The following is a 19,371-nucleotide window of genomic DNA, read 5'->3' on the forward strand; positions in this document are numbered from 1 at the left end:
GCTGCCACACGATGACCCCGAAAGGGCCGAAGGTCACGTCCGACCCGCGACAGACAGCTGATGGCGAGTGAGACGCACGTCAGACATGTCAGGAGAAATGGTCTCCTCTTGTCTGTGCCGCTGGGAGTCTATGAAACTTGAGTCGGAGCGTGTGCAGGAGGGAAATGACCGGACTGAATTCCAGGAACTTCACGCAGCACGCGAACCAATACTCGGCGCTGCACACACAGACCGTATTTCATTTCATTACGCTGCGAAATCACATGACCCATCGTGGCTGTTTAAACGTCCGCATGCTCCCCCATAAGACCATAAGAATATTCTTGGCACACGTTGCTGTGAGGTTTTATAGTTCATGGTTAGTCGGGACGTCAACGGAGAGAAAAGGCATTCAATTAAGTGTGAGTCGAACTGAAAAGAGAATTAAAAGTTAAACTACACACATTTGGCAAAAGACAATGATTAATCCAATAAATAAGACATAGCACTGAAATAACAGTCCTATAGAAGCTGCCAGCCATTCTTGTTTTCTTTGCAACGGTATGCAGGAACTTGTAGATTGCTTCAGAATAAAGAGAGATGAGATGAAAGAGCAGATGGATATCTCCCAACCCACACTGGTCTCCAATTGCCAACTGAACAGTTTCAGCCAAAGCTGCTTCTATGCCCCATGTTTTTCTGCATGAACCTTAAAAGTAAAAAAAACTTCTATCTGGCCGCTTTGTCTGGATTTCGTAATCACTTTCTCAGACTTTAAAATGTTGGCCTACGCTGCAGTAAATCTGTTCTGCCTCCCTCCATGTACTATACACAAAGACACTTTGATGGGTTTTCGTCTCCGTCTAAACTGTTGAAGAGGTGCCGTCTGTTAACTGCTCTATGAAACGCACTCCTGGAGCCACAGCACCTGCAAACAGATGTTTAGACATATGAACCTCGCATGACATTGTAGACTATAGACTAAATATTGTTATATTCAGCATGGAGAAGTAACTGTAGAGGTAAAGTTAATACGTTAATAGATACGTTTTTTAAAAAATGATAGAAATGTATAAAAATGCGTTGACTTATGAGGAAAATATCGCCAGAGACAAAGAGGGTGTTTCTTGTAAAGTGATATTTTTTTTCCAAACCACACTATTCCTGTCATTCAGCTCCGGCAGAGGAGGGCCCCCAAACAGTGAGTGTGAGGAACTGAAGCCAATGCTGTATGTGTCTACAGATTCCTCAGAGCCTACCAGCTAGCTGTGACTTTTAACAGCCGACCTGTTCCCCCGCGCTCCATCTCCACAGAGAAAGGGAGCAACATCGCAGCGGCAACATCGCAGCGGCGACATCACCCGGCGAGCCCCGATGCCACGTGTGTGCAAACGTATGGTTAAACAACAAACTGTGGAATCAATTCTTTCTTTTTCTTTTTTTTCTTTTTTACACAACAGCTCTTTTACACTGCTCCGTCATCTGGAGCAAATTAATGAAAACTGTTTTCTTGGACAGAAAGAGGATGGACGGGACCCAACTTCGCGATCAGCAGAATCACAAACAAACACCACTGTCGCCGCCACATAGCCACGCTCGTGAAACCTGTTGCAAGCGCGACGCTCTTCCCCTCATCCCCTCTCCTCGACATGCTAAGCCTCTTATCGCTGCAATTTTTCCATCTCTGAGAAGAGGCTTAACTCCTCGGTTATAATGATGACTTGGATCAACACTTAATTAAGTCTTCTATGTGCCTGGCTGGGGAGAAAAAAAAATTTAAAAAATCACGCTGTTAGCAGATTAAAACCAAATTGACAGGGGTAGGCATGAAATCCTGCGTAATTGAATTTGATCCTGTTTGTAGAAGATTGCGAGAGCCAAGAATAGAGCCTCAATAGCTCTAATTATTACAGAAGTTCATAAGTAAATCAAGTGCGTGGTTTTCAACAAGCCTCGGGGAGACATCAGACAATACAGACTAAGTGTAACAGTCCTACTGGGGTGATTAAATCAAGAGCAACACGTGTAAACACTTGTGAGAATGAGTCTCACCAATAAATAGAATGGCCGACATTACTCTTCATTTGCAGCAATGACAACTACAGCAAACTGATTATATTCTAGGGCCCGCGTAAGAAAGATTTTGATTGAGTTCTAAGCGGCAGAATAGAGGAGAGGAGAGGGGACGACGTGTCTGGTCGCCTGCATGCGTGGGTGTGTTGTCCAGATGTGCAAGTAAACAACATCGGTGACACAAGCCGTGGAACATGTCGACCCTGCTTGGACCTGAGGTAAGCGATGAAAACCGTCCCCATAAACCCTCATTCCATGCAAATGACTCGTCCAGCAGCGCGAGCGGTCGCCTCTCCTCTTCCTCTGCGGTGAGAGGTTGAAAATGAGTAATGGCGCTCACTTTCTGTATTTTTCACGAGCAATTTCCAATAAACGGAACCATCCGCTGAGAGGTACAAACCAGCAATGCCTGCTTTGTTCTTTGCCCTTTCCAAGTGATAGACCACGCAGGACAGGTTTTACTCTAGCCCTCGTTATTTCACGATTACTTTCCGCTTCTGTGGCCTGTATTCTACCAGAGGCACGTTGACCAACATACGCTCATCTGCCATTTCATTAGGCACACCAGTGAAGTCCTGCACTAAATAAGTAAAGTTTTTACTTTAAGAGTGTAATGAACAGGCAAGTGAGTGTATGTGCAATGGTGTTTGTGTGTGTGTGTGTGTGTGTGTGTGTGTGTGTAGAGTGCTTAATTGTGTGGTAAACCAGTAGCTTTGTGAGGAGCAACGAGGTACTTAGAAGGCAAAAACACAGATGGTATGACTTAAAGACGGTTAGAATGAACACTATTTACAAGAGAGTGACTCAGAGATGTTAATGGTGGCGGTCACAATAATCACGAGTAACCCACAAATAAGACGCGAAAACTGTCAGTTCAAAAATAGCTCGGCTGGACAAATTTTGGCATCTTGTGCCAAGTGTGATTTTATCTAAGCACTAAAAAAATCAAATTTAAGGGTACACTCGTTAATGATGCAAAAGGCTACGATGCAATAACGAATCAGTTTACCTTTAAGGTTTGTGATTTCCAACTTAAAGCAGACTGCGAAAGAAAAACTACAAAACACAAAGGGGCTTGTGGAATTTAACACATCAGTAGATTTAAAAAAAATTTCATCCCATATGCCTGGAATGATGGTCGGTTTATGGAAGAAAAACATACTAAAGAAACAAACCCAGAGGGTTCAGATGGTCCATTTTATGGGAAAGAAGAAAGTGAAATGTTTACTGAAGTAATCTGTAACACATCATGGTTGAATCAGAAAGGGTTTGCGTCGTTGTTTGCGGTCACTCTTATATAACCACATGTAATCATAAGCTGTTGCTGTGACAAAGAAGAGAAAACAAAAACAGAAATAAAAACGTTCAGGAGTGACCCAGTAAATCACATAACGAAGTGCGCCGATTATTCATCAAAGCTGCGCTTCTGTGCAAAGCAACTTTATGACCTACTTTGAATCGCATCGGTCTCCAGTGTGTTGGCAGAGATTAATCATTCCTGCTAGTAGATCAGCCTTTGTTGGGCTCTAACAGTGTGTCAGATAAGTGGTGTTTCAAGAAAAGCACCTCCCTGAGTATTTCATAGTTGCAGTTGGTCCAGGATTGAGTTACAGCACATTACAGGGGGGCGGAGGAGACACAAGTGTGCGCACTGCTGCAGGCGCACTTCGGACGCGGTGCGCTCTTCTGAGGAGTCGAACTGGAAGACAATTGAAACTGAATGTGGACTTTAAAACACTTCCATTGGGATTTTTACACTCAGAAATTCACTTTTCTACTGCTGTTTAAGTGCGGTGAGGGAAACTTTAATGCATATTCTCCATGGGTTAATGTGTCTATGTGTGTTTGCATGCACTCGTTTTATTTCTCCTTCTTTGCATGGGTGCTACATCTCTCTTTTTTTAAAACTTTTATAAATAATGCTTTATAAAGATAATAATTCGGGGAGTTATTAGAGTTAGAGTATCAACTTTATTCTGCGCACCTCTCTCTTCAGGTGGGTTCCCGTGAGGGTTCAGGGTAAAGTGTAGCCCCCCCGACCCGTGCAGCTGGAGCCCCATCCCCGCTCACCATGAGTGTGTGCAGCGCCTCGTACCTGCGGAGGTGGCCGCTGAAGGCTCTGTTATTCCTGGCTGCTGTGCTGCCGTCGAGCGCCGACTGTCCCAAATCATGCGCCTGCTATGTTCCCACTGAAGTGCACTGCACCTTCAGATACCTGACCGCGGTACCTGACCACATCCAGACAGCTGTGGAAAGAATTAACCTCGGGTGAGTGTTGGCTTTCTTTCCGACTCGCAGCAGACTGGAGAACAGCACATACCCTGGAAGAAGACTTTTATTGATTGATTTAAACCACAGCCTGCGTACGCAGGAATAAATTATCCCTTTATCCTGTTGGGATCAAATTTGACCCGTTTGCAAGTTAGAATGTGTAAAGTGCGTTTTCTTGGTTTTTATGGGGACAAGGCACCATGATGTCCTCAATGTATCAAAAGTTAGATTAGAGATGAAAAACCATGCAGGATGATAAACATTGTTTTGTTTTGTTTTTTTGTTGACAAGTCACGGGTCAATTTTGAGCTGCTAACACAAAAGATGTGGGCAACTTACTAACACAATAAGGGTTAAACATTGCGAGGAAGCTGCTACTTTTAGACTAAACGTTGTTCGCTAAACAAATACTGCAAGTAATATAAGTAAATGTCATTAACTTTAATACAAACCTTAATGAACCAAAATGTCCATTGACCGTAGCTAGCATAACTTCCGCTCAAGCTGAAACTGTTAGTGAAAGACAGCCAACATTAGCTGCAGCTAACGGCTAGCCTCGCAGGCTAACCTAGACAAATTACAGCTACTTCGTGACTATGGGATTCTCCAATATTGGAAACGCTGTGCTAGCTTTCCAAGAAAATAAGTGATGCTGTAGTTTTGTGGCTCTTCCTGCAAGTGCCAACTGCATACAGACACTATATTATGATGCTATTGTTAAATTAGCTTGCCTATACATTACCTGGTTGGTGTCTCGGATCACCACTATTTTTATAATATAGATAATAATAATAGATAATATTATTTATCCATTTCATTTCATTTCTAAAATCCTGTTTGTGGTTACCCATGAGTTTTGTAAACTAGTGCACCTAATTAAACCTAATTTTAAGATAGATCAGAGCAGCAGGACAAACATAGGTACAACTAATTGGACCAAGTTTTTGTGCATGCAGGACATTTCTCGTGTTTACTGAGAAAGAGCCACAACAACGTGCAGAGACAAATTGACCACATGCCCTCTGGGAATTAATATTTAAAAGAGACTTTCATTTCTTTCAAATCCAACCTCCCACACATTTTTATTTCTAAAGGCCTCTAAACCCAATGTCTGAGACAAAGTTCTTCCTCTCAGACACACCTTTTAGACATTTTTCACAGTCGTGGATTTCAAACACTGAAAAGACCATTAGAGTAAAATCTTAAGTAGATTCCAATGCTGTCTGGCCCTAAAATGGGCTATGAATTGGCAGACTATCCGTCTACTGTCAGGGATAAAAAGCATAAACAGATAATTTCACAGTTCTTTTTGTATTGTGATTTTCTAGTAAAAAACAGATCCCAACCAAGTTCAGGCTCAGTGACCACAAGCAAGCAATTGAAAAAGAAAAGAAAAACACAATTGAAGTTGAACTGATCCATCTCTAATCTAATTAGTAACACTTGTGCTTTTCAGCTATGAAAAATCAAACTACGTCAAGTGAAAAACAGGAACAGAAGGGAGACACTGTTGCTCTGTTCCCTCCTGAAAAGAACCGGGAACACATTTTGATGTGACACCCTGAACCATGTCGTCTTGTTCGGTGCAGTCCTGTGTCTTGTTATCTGTTAGAGGGAAAGCTTTATACAATCAACAATGGACAGTAGGAATTATATTTTTCATTCATTTAATTGATAAACTTAGTTATACAGGAATTTGTGTCATCCTTAGTCACAAGAAAATGGTTAACATTCAAAAAGAATCTCAAAGTAAACTGTTGACAGTGACTGCAAGTAGCACCAAGTATTAAACCCAAAACTGATGCTCAGTATAATACTGTTAAAGTCAATACTTACCTATGGTTCTCCTACACAGGTGTTTTTATTTATTTATCTGATTGGGTTTAGGAGAGTGGGAGAAAACACTGCGTGCCCTTTAGTTTTGATGTTTCATTTTCATTTGTGCGTGATGCTTTTGAACAATAGCTAAAGTCTGTTTTTTATTTATCTGCTTTTAGGTACAACAGCATAACTGTCCTGAGAGAAAATGATCTTTCGGGGCTTGAGAACTTGGAGTTATTGATGCTGCATAGCAACACTATACATAGTATTGAAGACCGAGCCTTCCAAGACCTGAAGTCATTACAGGTAAAGTCACATAATCAATCTTCACCTGCAATCAGTCTTTTGTAAACACATTACTTAAGCAATACTGTACTGTAATATGACCTCTAGTGACAGATTGCTTGTGGTTTTCCATACTAAAGAAACCACTGGACAACAATTAAGGGTATCCTAAATCAGTTGTTGTGTGTTGACTTGACAATAACTTTTCCAAATTTTTGAATGTTCTCACAGGTCCTGAAGATGTCATACAATAAAGTGAAGGAAATCAACAAAGAGACATTCAAAGGCCTGACTAGTCTGCTGAGACTCCATATTGACCACAACCACATTGACTTTATCAGCCCAGAGGCTTTCTATGGCCTGACTAATTTACAACTTGTCCATCTGGAGGGTAACCACCTCCAGCAACTCCACCCAGACACATTCATCACACTCAGACACAGCCAAGTTTTCAAGGTATCCTCGGTAAGAAACATCCACCTGTCAGACAACTTCCTGACCACTCTGCCTGCAGATATTTTCTCTGGCTGCAGTGAGTTAGAGAACGTCTTCCTCCATGGCAACCCATGGACATGCGATTGCCATATGAAGTGGTTCTCGGTGTGGGCGCAACGGAACGTAGGTGAGGAGTGCATGTGTTCTTTGGAACGCTTGGAAAAATGTATACGTGTCACATGTTTAGAAGATAAGAGCCCTCTTTCCTAAAGGAATTTGTTTTAATCTATAATAATATAGATTGTAATGATGCAAAAAAGAGCTTGATCTAAGCCTTTTTGAAATTTAATCTGCTTGTAGTTTTAATGAGATACATCTGGTAAATTATCTTGCCACATTAGTGCATTCATTGATTAGTCTAATTTTTGCATGCACTATTAGTTGTTCTCCTTAAAATCAAAGTGCATTTGAGTGTATCCCAAGCAAGAAAGGCCTAATTTTCCTTTCCATCTGAGTTCTCAAGCCTTAAGTTATCTTTTCATCATGAGGGCTACAGAAAACAAAAATTACACCCAGAATCCATGCCTTAAACAATGTGACTGTCAACTCATATATTACACTTCAGTATAGCGATGTTGATCTTCTCTGGCTCACATGTCTTACTGACCAGTGTTGGTTTGGCTGGCCCATAATATGGAAATTGTAAAAGATATTTTCTTCCCTGCAACCAACTAAACGCTACATCACTTGCTAATTGTTTCCAGGTGTGCTGAAATGCAAGCGAGACAGAAGAGGCCAGCTGTGTCCCGTTTGTGAAAATCCTGCTCCTTACCACAACAAGCCTCTTGCCCTTGTTCACAATGATGTCTTTAGCTGTGCCAAACCTTGGATAAAACCCCATCTAAAGCAAAAAAACATCAGCTTGGATGAGGGAAACTTCACTCCAGTTTCCCCCAAGGACTTTATTGCCCCGTTAGGCTCCATACATATGAACTTGACTGACCAGTTTCACAATGATGCCAGTCTATCCTGCACTGTCCAGAGGCCCACTTCATTTGAGAACCTGACACAAACCTTGGAGGTGGAAGAGGGAAACAATGTCACTGCACTTACAGCTGGCGTAACTACTTATCTGGTGTGTAACATTGACCATGAACACATGCACGAGCTGTGGCAGATCCTGGCCACCTACAGTGACACTCCTATGATACTAGAAAGAGGTTTGATGCTGGCCAGAAATCCAGAAATGGTGTACAGGTATAGTCAGGTGAAAACAAGTAACAGAGAGGAAGGGATTAACACAGGTATTAAGGCTGATGTTAAAGCCTCCCCAGCATGGTTAATGCAAGGGGAGATGAGTTTCCAACTTGACCGCACTACTACCACCTTTTCTACTCTGCACATTAAGTACCAGTCTGTTGTCAACCTACGTGTGGAAAACACATTGTCTAAAAAGGGCCGCTATTCCTGGACTATGATCAAGAGAGATAATCAAACCAAGACTGAGCACACTGTACTTACAGGTGGGAATCAGAGATTAAAGGTTAATACAACTGTTGAATTCTGAAATTACTATAATATATATATATAATTTTTTTTGGTTTTTATTGTAGGTGGTGTGGCACAGCTGAGCTGCCAAATCCAGGGTGAGCCAAAGCCTCTGTTGGAGTGGATTTTACCAGATGGAAGTAAGGTTAGGGCTCCATTTTCCAGTGAAGACAGGAGGATCATAATCACTGCTGAAGGGAAGCTTACTCTTAGGGGTGCAGATCCCTCTGACACAGGCCTCTACTGGTGCATTGCCACAAACTACCTGGATGCAGACATACTCACCTTTCGAGTAACGGTTCTATCCCCTGATGTAGAAGAGACTGAGGTCAATGGTGTCCAACTCTCAAGGCCACTAGGTGATAACCTGGTGTTTGACTGTAGCTCATCAGGGAGTCCTAAGGCCTTGATATCGTGGATTCTTCCTGACCATTCAGTTTTGGACAAGTCTTATGGGAACCGAAAGGTTTATGAAAATGGAACACTGCTGATTCAAGGTCTCACAGCAAGGGATCGAGGATTTTACAGATGTTTGGTTTCCAATTACTTGGGAGTTGACCTTCTTGTGTCTCAAGTGACAGTTACTGAAGAACAGCCTGAGAGCACTACAGGTTTGGACAGTGAAGGATCAGGGATGGTGGCAGAGGTCGAGATGGATTCTAGTCTGATAGAAAACACAGTCCCTCTCAATGAGATCCCCTCCTCCAGTCCTGCTGATAGAACTAGTCAAGAATCCAGGACAGTCACCTCAGACCGACCTTACCCAAGACACAGATCACAGGGCAGAAGTAGACTGGGTCAGAGAAGGAGGGGGCCAGTTCGCAACAGACACGCATGGAGTAACAGGGCCTTTGATAAAGCTTCCCGGAAAGTAGACCCACAAAGATTTGCTGAATTTGTTAAAAAGGCTCAAGATGGAGCAAGATCTAAATCTGGCACAGAGAATGAGAGGAACTCAAACACTGTATTCTCTGGTGACGATGACTTTGGTTCTGGTGAGGGTCAGGAAGACCATCTCATTGCTGTTCCAAGGATACTCAAAACAACTACAGATAATCCACATAGAATATTTGGTCAAGACAGGCAAAGTGAAACAACCACACAGAGAGGTGACAGAGATATTTTAGCAGATAAAAATAAAATTGTGGACATAGAAAATACATTCAGCAAACATCATTTAAGTAAAACTGAAAAGACTAAATCACCAACAACAGAATCATATATCCAATCAGACTCTACACCAGTGTCTATTTTTACAGAAGTTCCAAGTTTTGATTCCTTTGAAATGGCCAGCAAGGCCTCCTCATCCATGTACCCTGCCACTCTCCAACTTACTGTGACAGACACTTCACAAGAAACTCAACTCCAGTTTTCAGGAGATCCTCATATAGAGCCAGAAACATCAACAGGGGCTGCAATTTCCTTAACTACTGACCCGAATGTTACTCCAATGAGAGATGGAACAGGGCCAGTGGAGCTGGTCATCCACCCTGAAAGTCAGACCACGTTCACAGCAGTCACCACCACAGAAAGACAGCAAGACGAAATCACTTTTCACACAACTCAGACAATAAAATCTCCACGTCTGCCTGCAGGATCTACCATCATATCTCAACAGCAGGTCCATATCATCCCACGCAAGAACAGCAGAGGAGGGGGTGGTAGGAGGATCCTCCAAGGCCGCAGGAGGATCATTAAACCCAACAGGATCACTGATATACAGTCCTTCATCAATAAGCTTAAACAGCCGACTATGAGGAAGGAGGGGAATACATCTGTTCCATATAAAATTGAACTGACCACAGGTACGAAACCTTGTAATAAAATCAAATTGATCGATTATTTGGTTTGTGCTTCATTGCTCTTTATTTGTGTAATCTGTCAATCTACAATAGAACAGAAAACCTTTATTTGTCCCAGAGTGGGGAAATTGCAGTTTGTAGCAGCATACATGGTGCAGAAAAGTAACAAGAATAAAGAGTGGACTGTGTAAAAGATAGGAATTGCAACAAAAAGTAATTGGAATCTATGCATGTATTTATCAGTCTGTGTATGTTCTTCCTTTTTACAGACTGTAACTGTGATGAAGGCCAAAAGAAGACAGTGATCACTAATATGCAAGTGGTCACACCCCCAGCTTCCTCCAGTCCATCTGTACACAAACCAGAGGGACCTGACTCTACCCCAAAAACTGCAGTTTCGTCCACAAACAATGACGTTAGTTCAGTTGCTCCCATCATCCATACTGTGTCAAGATCAGAAGTTTCCAGTGACTACATCACGTCAGCCGATGCCCCTGAGTTTGATCCTACAATTGCTCCATTTTCGACCACAAATACAGAAACGTTAATCTCCACCACGACCACCACTACAGTCGCTTCTAAGGTTATACGTGGAAGGATTCCATGGAACAGACTGTTTGGAGGCAAAGAAAAGGCAAGGATACTCCACAGGCTGAGGAGGCCATTAATTACCTCAAAAACTTCAACCACAGCAGAAACTACAACTGTGACCCCAACCACAACACCTGCTGCTTTGCCCACCACCACTGCAAACTCACTGGTTGAACCTGAGTCTCAGTTGCCATCCAGACACACACAGAGCAAAGAGAGTTCATTTGATAATGACTATGGCGGATCCTCTGCAGATTTTGAGTTCACGACCCTGCGGCCCAGCTTTCATCATATAACTACTACAATTTCCTCTGACTCAATGTCTTTCACCACTGCTGAGACACCATCAGAATTACAGACTCTACCCTCCCCACCTACGGTCAAACCACAATCAGTTGGAAATCCTGATGAAGTATTATCAGGCTCTGGGGGACTACCTGATAATTTGCTTGTAATCAGACAAAGGCCTGGTGTAACAAGAGGGCGGCAAGGGCGAAGAAGAAGGCCCTTTAGAGGCAGGAGACCCTTCAGGAAACCTGGAATCAATATGCCACATACTACTACCACAACTGAAGCTTCAACAACTATGGAAACTACAGTGAAGGCAACCACGCAACCTCAGCTGTTTTTTTCTTCCTACAATCCTCTGTACACACCATCTACAAAAGAGGTCATACCCACAGTGCCCATTTCCAGTGACCAAAAATCAAAGGAGACCGACTCATATGAAGCATTTGACTGGACATCTAGCAGTTCCTCCACCTATATTACCACCAAAACACCTCCAATAATCTCGGCCACCTACAATCCTATGTTTACATTGATGCGAACTACACCAAATGTGCCTTACACAACAGGTCAGACCAGATATCACAGCAACATCAGACCACCAACCCAGGAAAACAAAGGGGACAAAATGACAGTACTCACAGCCAAGCAAGGGCACAATACCAACATCCCTGATCCATACAGCAAGGACATACACAACTCTATTTCTCCTATTTCTGTTCATATTACTGGCTCTGAATCTGCCACTGTGAATATTGCTGACTTTGAACCCACTACAAAGACAGCGATGACAAGCAAACCTAAAATAGTTGGGGGAAATGCAGCTAGCTTTACAGTCTTGTCTAACTCGGATGCTTTCCTCCCATGTGAGGCTGTTGGACACCCGCCACCAGTTATAACTTGGAAACGCTTCTCCTCAAGTACAGGTAAAAAAATAAATTAAAAAAAATCTACAGTAGTGATAGTAATGATGCATAAACAAAAGTAAATGAATTGTAGTTTGACAATTCTCAAATGCTATATTGCACTGCAAAAATGAAATGGTCATTTACTAATGAACTAATATCACTATTGCTCCTAATTAATGTTTTTGAGTGTTTTTGTGTTACTTTGTTTCTGGTCTGCTAGGAAGAACCATTACCATTTATGGGAAGATGGGAAAGTTTGAGGTGTTGAGCAATGGCACACTCTCCATCCAGAATGCCAACACCATGGACCGTGGCCAGTACCTTTGTCTAGCAGAGAATGATCATGGATCAGATAAACTTATTGTCACCCTTTCTGTGGTGGCCTACCCCTCACGCATTCTTGAACCAAAAGTGCGTGACATTAAATCTCATTCAGGAAACAGAGTGGAGATGAAATGTAAAGCAGAGGGACGACCCATGCCCATGATATCTTGGATCTTGGCCAACAGGACCCAAGTCAGGGGTCAAAACACAGACATAGGAAGAGTATCTGTATCTGCTGAGGGGACTCTGGTTATTCAACAAGTGTCTGTTTATGACAGAGGTCATTACAAATGCATCGCAAGTAATCCAGCTGGAGCTGACACTGCCACAGTTCGACTGCAGGTGGTGGCAGCTCCACCAGGCATCACTGAGGACAAACGACAGCAGCTGAAAGCTAGTCTAAGTCAAGACTTGTGGATTCCCTGCACTGGCCACGGCACCCCTCAGCCTACTATTCACTGGGTCCTCCAAGATGGGTCAACAGTACAATCAAACAGACCTACCAGGGATGCAAGAATATCAGTTTATGAGAATGGGACGCTCTATATTAAGGAAGTTACTCTAGCAGAGAGTGGTAAATATGAATGTATTGCTACCAGCTCTACTGGTTCAGAGCGACGGGTGGTGACTCTGACAGTAGAGAAGCGAGAGACTGCACCTCAGATAGTGGAGAAATCCCAGCGCATGACAGATTTGTCTTTTGGAGATCAGCTGAGGCTTGACTGTTCAGCAATAGGAGATCCTCAACCTAGGATTGTCTGGAGACTACCTTCCAAAGCTTTGGTGGACCAGTGGCACAGGTAAACATACAATGGCTAGAGTCGTAAATGCACAGAATAGAAGGCATTTACAGCAAACATCTGTCAAAAACACTTCTTAACAGTTTAAAGTCAGTACTGGTCTTGTAGAAACATAGGTGACCCTTTAGGTCAAACTTAGAAATGGTAAGTACAGAATAATGGAGTCACAGCATTGATGGAGTAATTGTTTACTGAATAAGATACTCAGCCATACCTATTCAAAGTACAGTGAAAAGCAGTCAAATCAAAATTGAAATGAAAACCTTGGATGCAATAATTAAAACAAGGTTCAAGGTATTTTGCTAAAGTTTGGCCTTCAACACTAGGTGAAATGATTACACTGACAACCAACTTATTCTTTACAAAGCAAAACCCTATTCTTATTTAGAGAATTCTTCTTTTCTAATTGCACAATGATAATATTATATGTCCCTTCCACGATGAGTCTCTCTAATTTGTTTGCTGTGCACTTTTTCAGAATGGGCAACAGAATTCAGGTCCTGGATAATGGTACTCTTATCATTGACAATGTGAGTAATAAAGATTCTGGAGACTATCTGTGTGTGGCACGAAGCAAGATTGGTGATGATATCCAGCTGATGAAGGTCAGTGTATCAATGAAGCCAGCCAAAATAGAGCCTAAGCTCTATGAAAAGAAGAAGGTACCCTATGGGAACGACTTTAAAGTGGACTGTAAAGCCTCAGGATCACCAAAGCCAGAGATCTCTTGGGGACTACCAGATGGTACAGTGGTCAACAGTGCTCTCCAGTCTGATGCAAGCAGTGGAGGCAGACGAACACGCCGCTATACTCTGTTTGACAATGGAACTCTTTACCTAAACCAGGTATTCTAACAAATCAACAGTAAGTCTGTGTGAGATGTATAAAATGCATTTTTGTTTTACACCAATGTCATGTTTCTTCAGGTTGGCATGTCAGAGGAAGGGGACTACACCTGCTATGCTGAGAACCAAGTGGGAAAGGATGAAATGCATGTACACATCACTGTTGTGACAGCTGCCCCCAGAATACGTGCACACAGCCAGACTTACGCCAGGGTGAGGCCTGGAGACAACATCCGCTTTGACTGTGAAGCACTTGGAGAACCCAAACCTAAGATCTTGTGGATGCTTCCAACCAATGATGTAATAGCTGCATCAAATGAGCGGTACTTAATGCATGTGAATGGCTCTCTAGATATCAGGGATGTGAAGATGACTGATGCAGGGGAATACATGTGTATGGCTCGCAACCCTGGTGGAGAAGACAGTAAAGTTTATAAGCTTGACATAGATGGAAATCCACCAGTGATCAATGGCTACCGGCAGAACAGAACTGTAATCAAAGATGTAGCCCCTAAATTCTCCAGGAAACTAATCGACTGCAAGGCAGAGGGTAATCCCACTCCCACCATCACTTGGATTATGCCTGATAACATCTTTCTGACAGCACCCTACTTTGGCAGCAGGATTAATGTCCACCACAATGGGACACTTGAGATACGGAATGTCCGTCCCTCTGATACAGCAGAGTTCATTTGCATGGCAAGAAATGATGGTGGAGAGGCAGTAATGGTGGTGCAGCTGGAGGTTAGTAGCATGCTTCGAAGGCCAATCTTTAAGAACCCTTTCAATGAACGTATTGTGTCTCGGGCTGGGAAATCCACAGTTCTGAACTGTTCTGCTGATGGGAATCCAGTACCTGAGATAATTTGGACATTGCCTAATGGAACACGATTAACTGGAGGAAATTCTCGATTTACTCCTGGATCTCACCACCACATTATCAACGATGGGACTTTAATCATCTACAATCCTCGCAAAGAAGATGCTGGCAAGTACCGCTGTGGTGCGAAAAATTTCAAGGGCTACATAGAGAAGCTTATAATTTTGGATGTTGGGCAAAAGCCTTACATCTTGACAAGGCCCAGAGGTATTATACGCTCCGTGTCTGGGGAACCCCTCTTCCTTCACTGTCTTTCTGATGGGAGTCCCCAACCCAGAATCTACTGGACCATACCTGGTGGCCATACATTTACTCGACCTCAAGTTCTGGGGCGCTACCAATTACTAGAGAATGGTACTCTAGTTGTTAGGGACACTACTTTGCATGACAGAGGGAACTACATCTGCAGGGCTCAAAATGATGCTGGCGAGGCCATGCTCACTGTCCCTGTTATTATCATTGGTTACCCTCCACGGATCACAGCAGGGCCACCTCCCAGCATGAGGGCAGTGAAAGGGACACCCATACAGCTCAGCTGTACTGCCTTTGGAATCCCCAAGCCAGAGATTACCTGGGAGCTTCCCGATCAATCAGTTCTGTCAGCAGCAGACAAGGGACGGCCTATGGGTAGTGAGCTGCTCCACCCCCAGGGCACTCTTATCATCCAAAAGCCTACAGCCTCAGACTCTGGAACATACAAATGCTTGGCCAAGAACCACCTAGGTACAGATTCAAAGGTCTCATATGTACTTGTACTGTGAGAGAAAAAAAAAAAAAATGCTATCTCACATGTGGATTTTTGAGGATCATGGCTTCTGGACTATTAATAAAAAGGAGTCACAGGCGTGGACTAAAAAAGTAACCGGATGAGGAAGTTAAAGAAGATAGACGTTTAAAGGGGAAATTATTATTATTATTGCTATAACTGTAAAACCTAAAGGCTAAAAAGTTGTAAATGTAACTTAACAGTAGCAGCCTGAAGATTCATTGGTGGTTCTCATTTGGGGTGGTTCTCATGGGAGCAAAAAGCCCAGTGCCTAGAGCAAAACTCTGACCATGTGTTAGGAGTAGTATCACAGACATAGCTACACTTAACGCTCAAGTAAAAAAGTGAAGCATATTGAAAGAAAGAAAATGAAGATTCCTAAGAAGGTTTTAAGTCCCTTCAGAGATTTTAGTAAAAAGGCAACACCCAGAGTGTTTATTAAGAATATTTCAAGGGCAAGTCATTGAATTTCACAGTTGGAATAATAATAATAAAAAAAAATATATGAGGCCTGTCTTACACTGGATACATATCTGCATAGATAGTACAGTGCTTTCAGAATCACATGAAATTTCCTTATTTTCCTTTTTACATGTTCATGAGTCCACTTGCAGCACAATAAAAAATAACACTATCAAAATATTGTGTTGTACACAAGAATTTACAGTAATGTTATACATTATGCTAATCTGTGATAATACAGTATATCTATTTGTAGTATCTACTTTATCTAGGGTATGGGAGAAAAATGAAACTAAAACATGGCTCTTGTCATTTTAGTGTTTCATTTGATACGTGCAAAAGCTTTAAAATGATTCAGGTTTTATATTTCTGACACACAGTATTTCAACCATAGAAAAAAAATCTGTTAGTACTAGTGGGCCAATAAAATGCTGCAGTAAAGGTCATTTGAATTATCCAGTTGTACCTCACCTAAGGAGGAAGTTATGGCTCTGGCTGCAGGAGAAATCTTCCAGACATACACAGTTTTAACTTTCCAGCTGTGAAAATAGTTCTTTACCCAGCTCCTCAGTGTGCTGGACCCACAGGGGAGCCTTTGATTTTTGTATGTGATTGTGTGCTGATTTCATTACCCTCCTGCACACTGAAGTGAAACGTGAGGGAGGAAACAGAAGAGGGAAAGAAAGATGTATATTTTTATAATATATATGTACCGTATATATATATATATCTATGTAATTGATATGAGCTGATGTTTCTTTTTCAAATATAATATTTTAAGAAAAGACAAAATGCAAGCAAACTTACTAACCACACTAGGCGAGTGTCAGCAGATTTGCATTCTTTCTTGGTCCTAAAGAAATTGTAAAGCCATTTTACCTTTTTTTTGTCTTCAGAGCGACAACTGGAAACAATTTCCGAATAAATTGCACCTACTGACTGTGGATTGCCTATAATGATGCACATTTAAAACAGGCAAAAGAAAATATTATATGTATGTAATGCTGACTTTTTGTACTGAGGTATGTTTTTTGTTTTTGGTTTCTTTGTTTTGTTTTTTTCATGTAAGCCATTGGTCATACTTTAAGTTATCTCTGATAATCTAACAACCATTAAAAAGGACATCATTAATTAACATTTCACTTCCAGTACCCAGAGGCATTTTAATGGAAACTGCAGAAAAAGTTCACCGGTGAGCTGTCAAACGTGTATGTTTCAATAAATCAGTTTTTGAGATCTCAGAAAAAAAAAACTTTTTCCAAGTTTGGAGCCAGTTTAGAGCAGAGTGATATGACCCAGGCCGATATGGGGAAAGAGGGAATTGTCCTCCATAAACTTTGGAATGCCGGCTACTTGCTCTGTGATTTGAGAGAAAAGTGCTTTCATATGGGAGCTAGGTGACAAGCACAAACGAAAGTGCTCTAAAAGCACTGCACTCTTTTTACAGTAAATGGTGCAACAATGTGAACGTCAGTTCATCACAGCATGTGTCCTCTGGAAACAGTAAAAAGTGTATTTGTTCAGTTCTGGTTTTGCTCTTCATGTTTGGATAATGATTGAGTTTACTTTCCATTGACATGGAAATTTATGAGCATTTTAAACATGCGATTTACTCTTATTTGCCTCCTTTGCTCTTCGATTTTTAAGGGAACACAGTCTCACACGCACCATATAAAATACTGAAGCTACTGAAAAAAAAAACAGTATGAGTTTTCTGTGTTTAGTTAAAGCCAAATCTTGTACATCTGAGATCAGTTTCTGGTTCACAACAGTTAAAGCGAGGCATGCCAACATGAAGAGTTGCACCACCGCTACCATGTCGCAAGAAGAATAAACATAATCTGCTTTTACACCACATGAGGTAACCTATGGCCACTCTGCCACCTCGAAGAATTGTGGCATAACAACAAAAATCTGGTTAAAATCAAAGGACTTCTTGCTAGGAAAATGTATTTCATCACCAACATAAGCGCTGCTTTCTGCAAAGAATTAATTATATTGTATACTTCATTAACATATTTTGAGTTTCTTTTTCAAAATTACTTACCTCTGTTTTTTTTTCTGGATTCAGCTACCAATTGGCAGGGTTTACTTGGGAGGTCACGTGTCCAGTCAATTAGCAACTCAAGATTTCTACTTAAATATCACTCTCAGTTATTTACACTAGTTCACAATCAAGTAGTGATAACCACGGTGGACATCTGAAGTAAGAAGAATTAAGTCAACCGATGTCCTATAATCACAGAATCTGGGGTTATAACGACATGACCAATATTTTTGTATTTTGTATAAATTCTATGAACTGTGCAATTCACCAATTCATCAGTTTTCACCATATTAACATTTAATCACATGCTTTCTTGTACATTATGTGAAGTGGGTCGCTTTTAGTTAACAAACCCAATCATCCTAAGATAGTCATTCTAGCATCACTCTGCATCAGCCTGCAGAGCCTGCAACTTTTTATTGTGGTTCACTGTTACCTTTCTCATAGCAACCGTTTCAGACAGAAAAATCTGTTTTTGCCACTAATCCAACTCTTCACCCACATGTTCAGCCCCAGATGCGAGACAGATAAGCTTGCAAGCTATAGTAATGCGTTTTGCAGATAAATCAGTCAGATTGGTGAAGACTAAAAGTTGAGTTAACTAGACTTCTATTCTTCTCATGGTCTTAACAAGAATCAAACTAACTACTGCACATGTTGCTTGGTATTTGCTAGATGTTGAAATAGTCTGACACATAAACAAATTTTTCAATCTAATACATTTGTGTTATATTTTCACTCCTGCATCACACAAGTAGCCCAAAACCTGTGAATGAGGAAATATTTTATACATCACAAACACTATATACACAAATGAGGTTTAACATTATCACCACTGACAAGAGAAATAAATAACACTGACAATCCTGTGACAATACAGTGTTCTGCTGGGAAACTTTTGGACCTGACATTCATGTGGATGTTACCTAGAGAGACCTGGCCTCCAAATTTGCTGGGATCTCCAAATCTGTGGGATGCACTGGACAAGCCTGAGCCCCAAATGCCCCCTTTCTAGCAGGGATGGTTTGGAGCCAGTGCCTGACTTAGCAAGGGTTCTTTTCTTTTCCACCACCTAAGCACCTGCTAAACCGGTTCCAAACTGGTTTCAAACAGGTTGAGGTCAAGCACCAATTTTGAGTTGGACTAAACAGGGGCCAGAGCTAAGAAGATCCTCCATCATTGTTGTTGGGCTTCCGAGCGACACACCCACGCCAGACCCATACTCGCGCACACAATTCATCACGTT

General features: G+C 41.8%; 1 protein-coding gene across 1 annotated transcript; it reads left to right on the top strand.

Moving 5' to 3' along the window:
• The first annotated feature begins 3,344 nt into the window (after positions 1–3,344).
• On the top strand, positions 3,345–17,330 carry igsf10 (immunoglobulin superfamily, member 10). Its single transcript, XM_047593213.1, has 10 exons — positions 3,345–3,845; positions 4,049–4,320; positions 6,321–6,450; positions 6,661–7,051; positions 7,629–8,387; positions 8,478–10,217; positions 10,484–12,019; positions 12,222–13,125; positions 13,604–13,970; positions 14,052–17,330. The coding sequence occupies exons 2-10, from the start codon at positions 4,124–4,126 to the stop codon at positions 15,609–15,611; spliced, it is 7,584 nt and encodes a 2,527-aa protein (XP_047449169.1). The 5' UTR covers positions 3,345–3,845; positions 4,049–4,123; the 3' UTR covers positions 15,612–17,330.
• The last annotated feature ends 2,041 nt before the right edge of the window (positions 17,331–19,371 follow it).

The sequence above is a fragment of the Mugil cephalus genome, chromosome 9 (genome assembly GCF_022458985.1).
Source record: "Mugil cephalus isolate CIBA_MC_2020 chromosome 9, CIBA_Mcephalus_1.1, whole genome shotgun sequence".
NCBI lineage: Eukaryota > Metazoa > Chordata > Actinopteri > Mugiliformes > Mugilidae > Mugil > Mugil cephalus.

Coding starts and splice junctions, on each gene's coding strand:
- igsf10 (XM_047593213.1), top strand. CDS start 4,124: ATGAGTGTGTGCAGCGCCTCGTACCTGCGGAGGTGGCCGCTGAAGGCT. Junction 6,451..6,660: donor AAGACCTGAAGTCATTACAG/GTAAAGTCACAT, acceptor ATGTTCTCACAG/GTCCTGAAGATGTCATACAA. Junction 10,218..10,483: donor TAAAATTGAACTGACCACAG/GTACGAAACCTT, acceptor TCCTTTTTACAG/ACTGTAACTGTGATGAAGGC.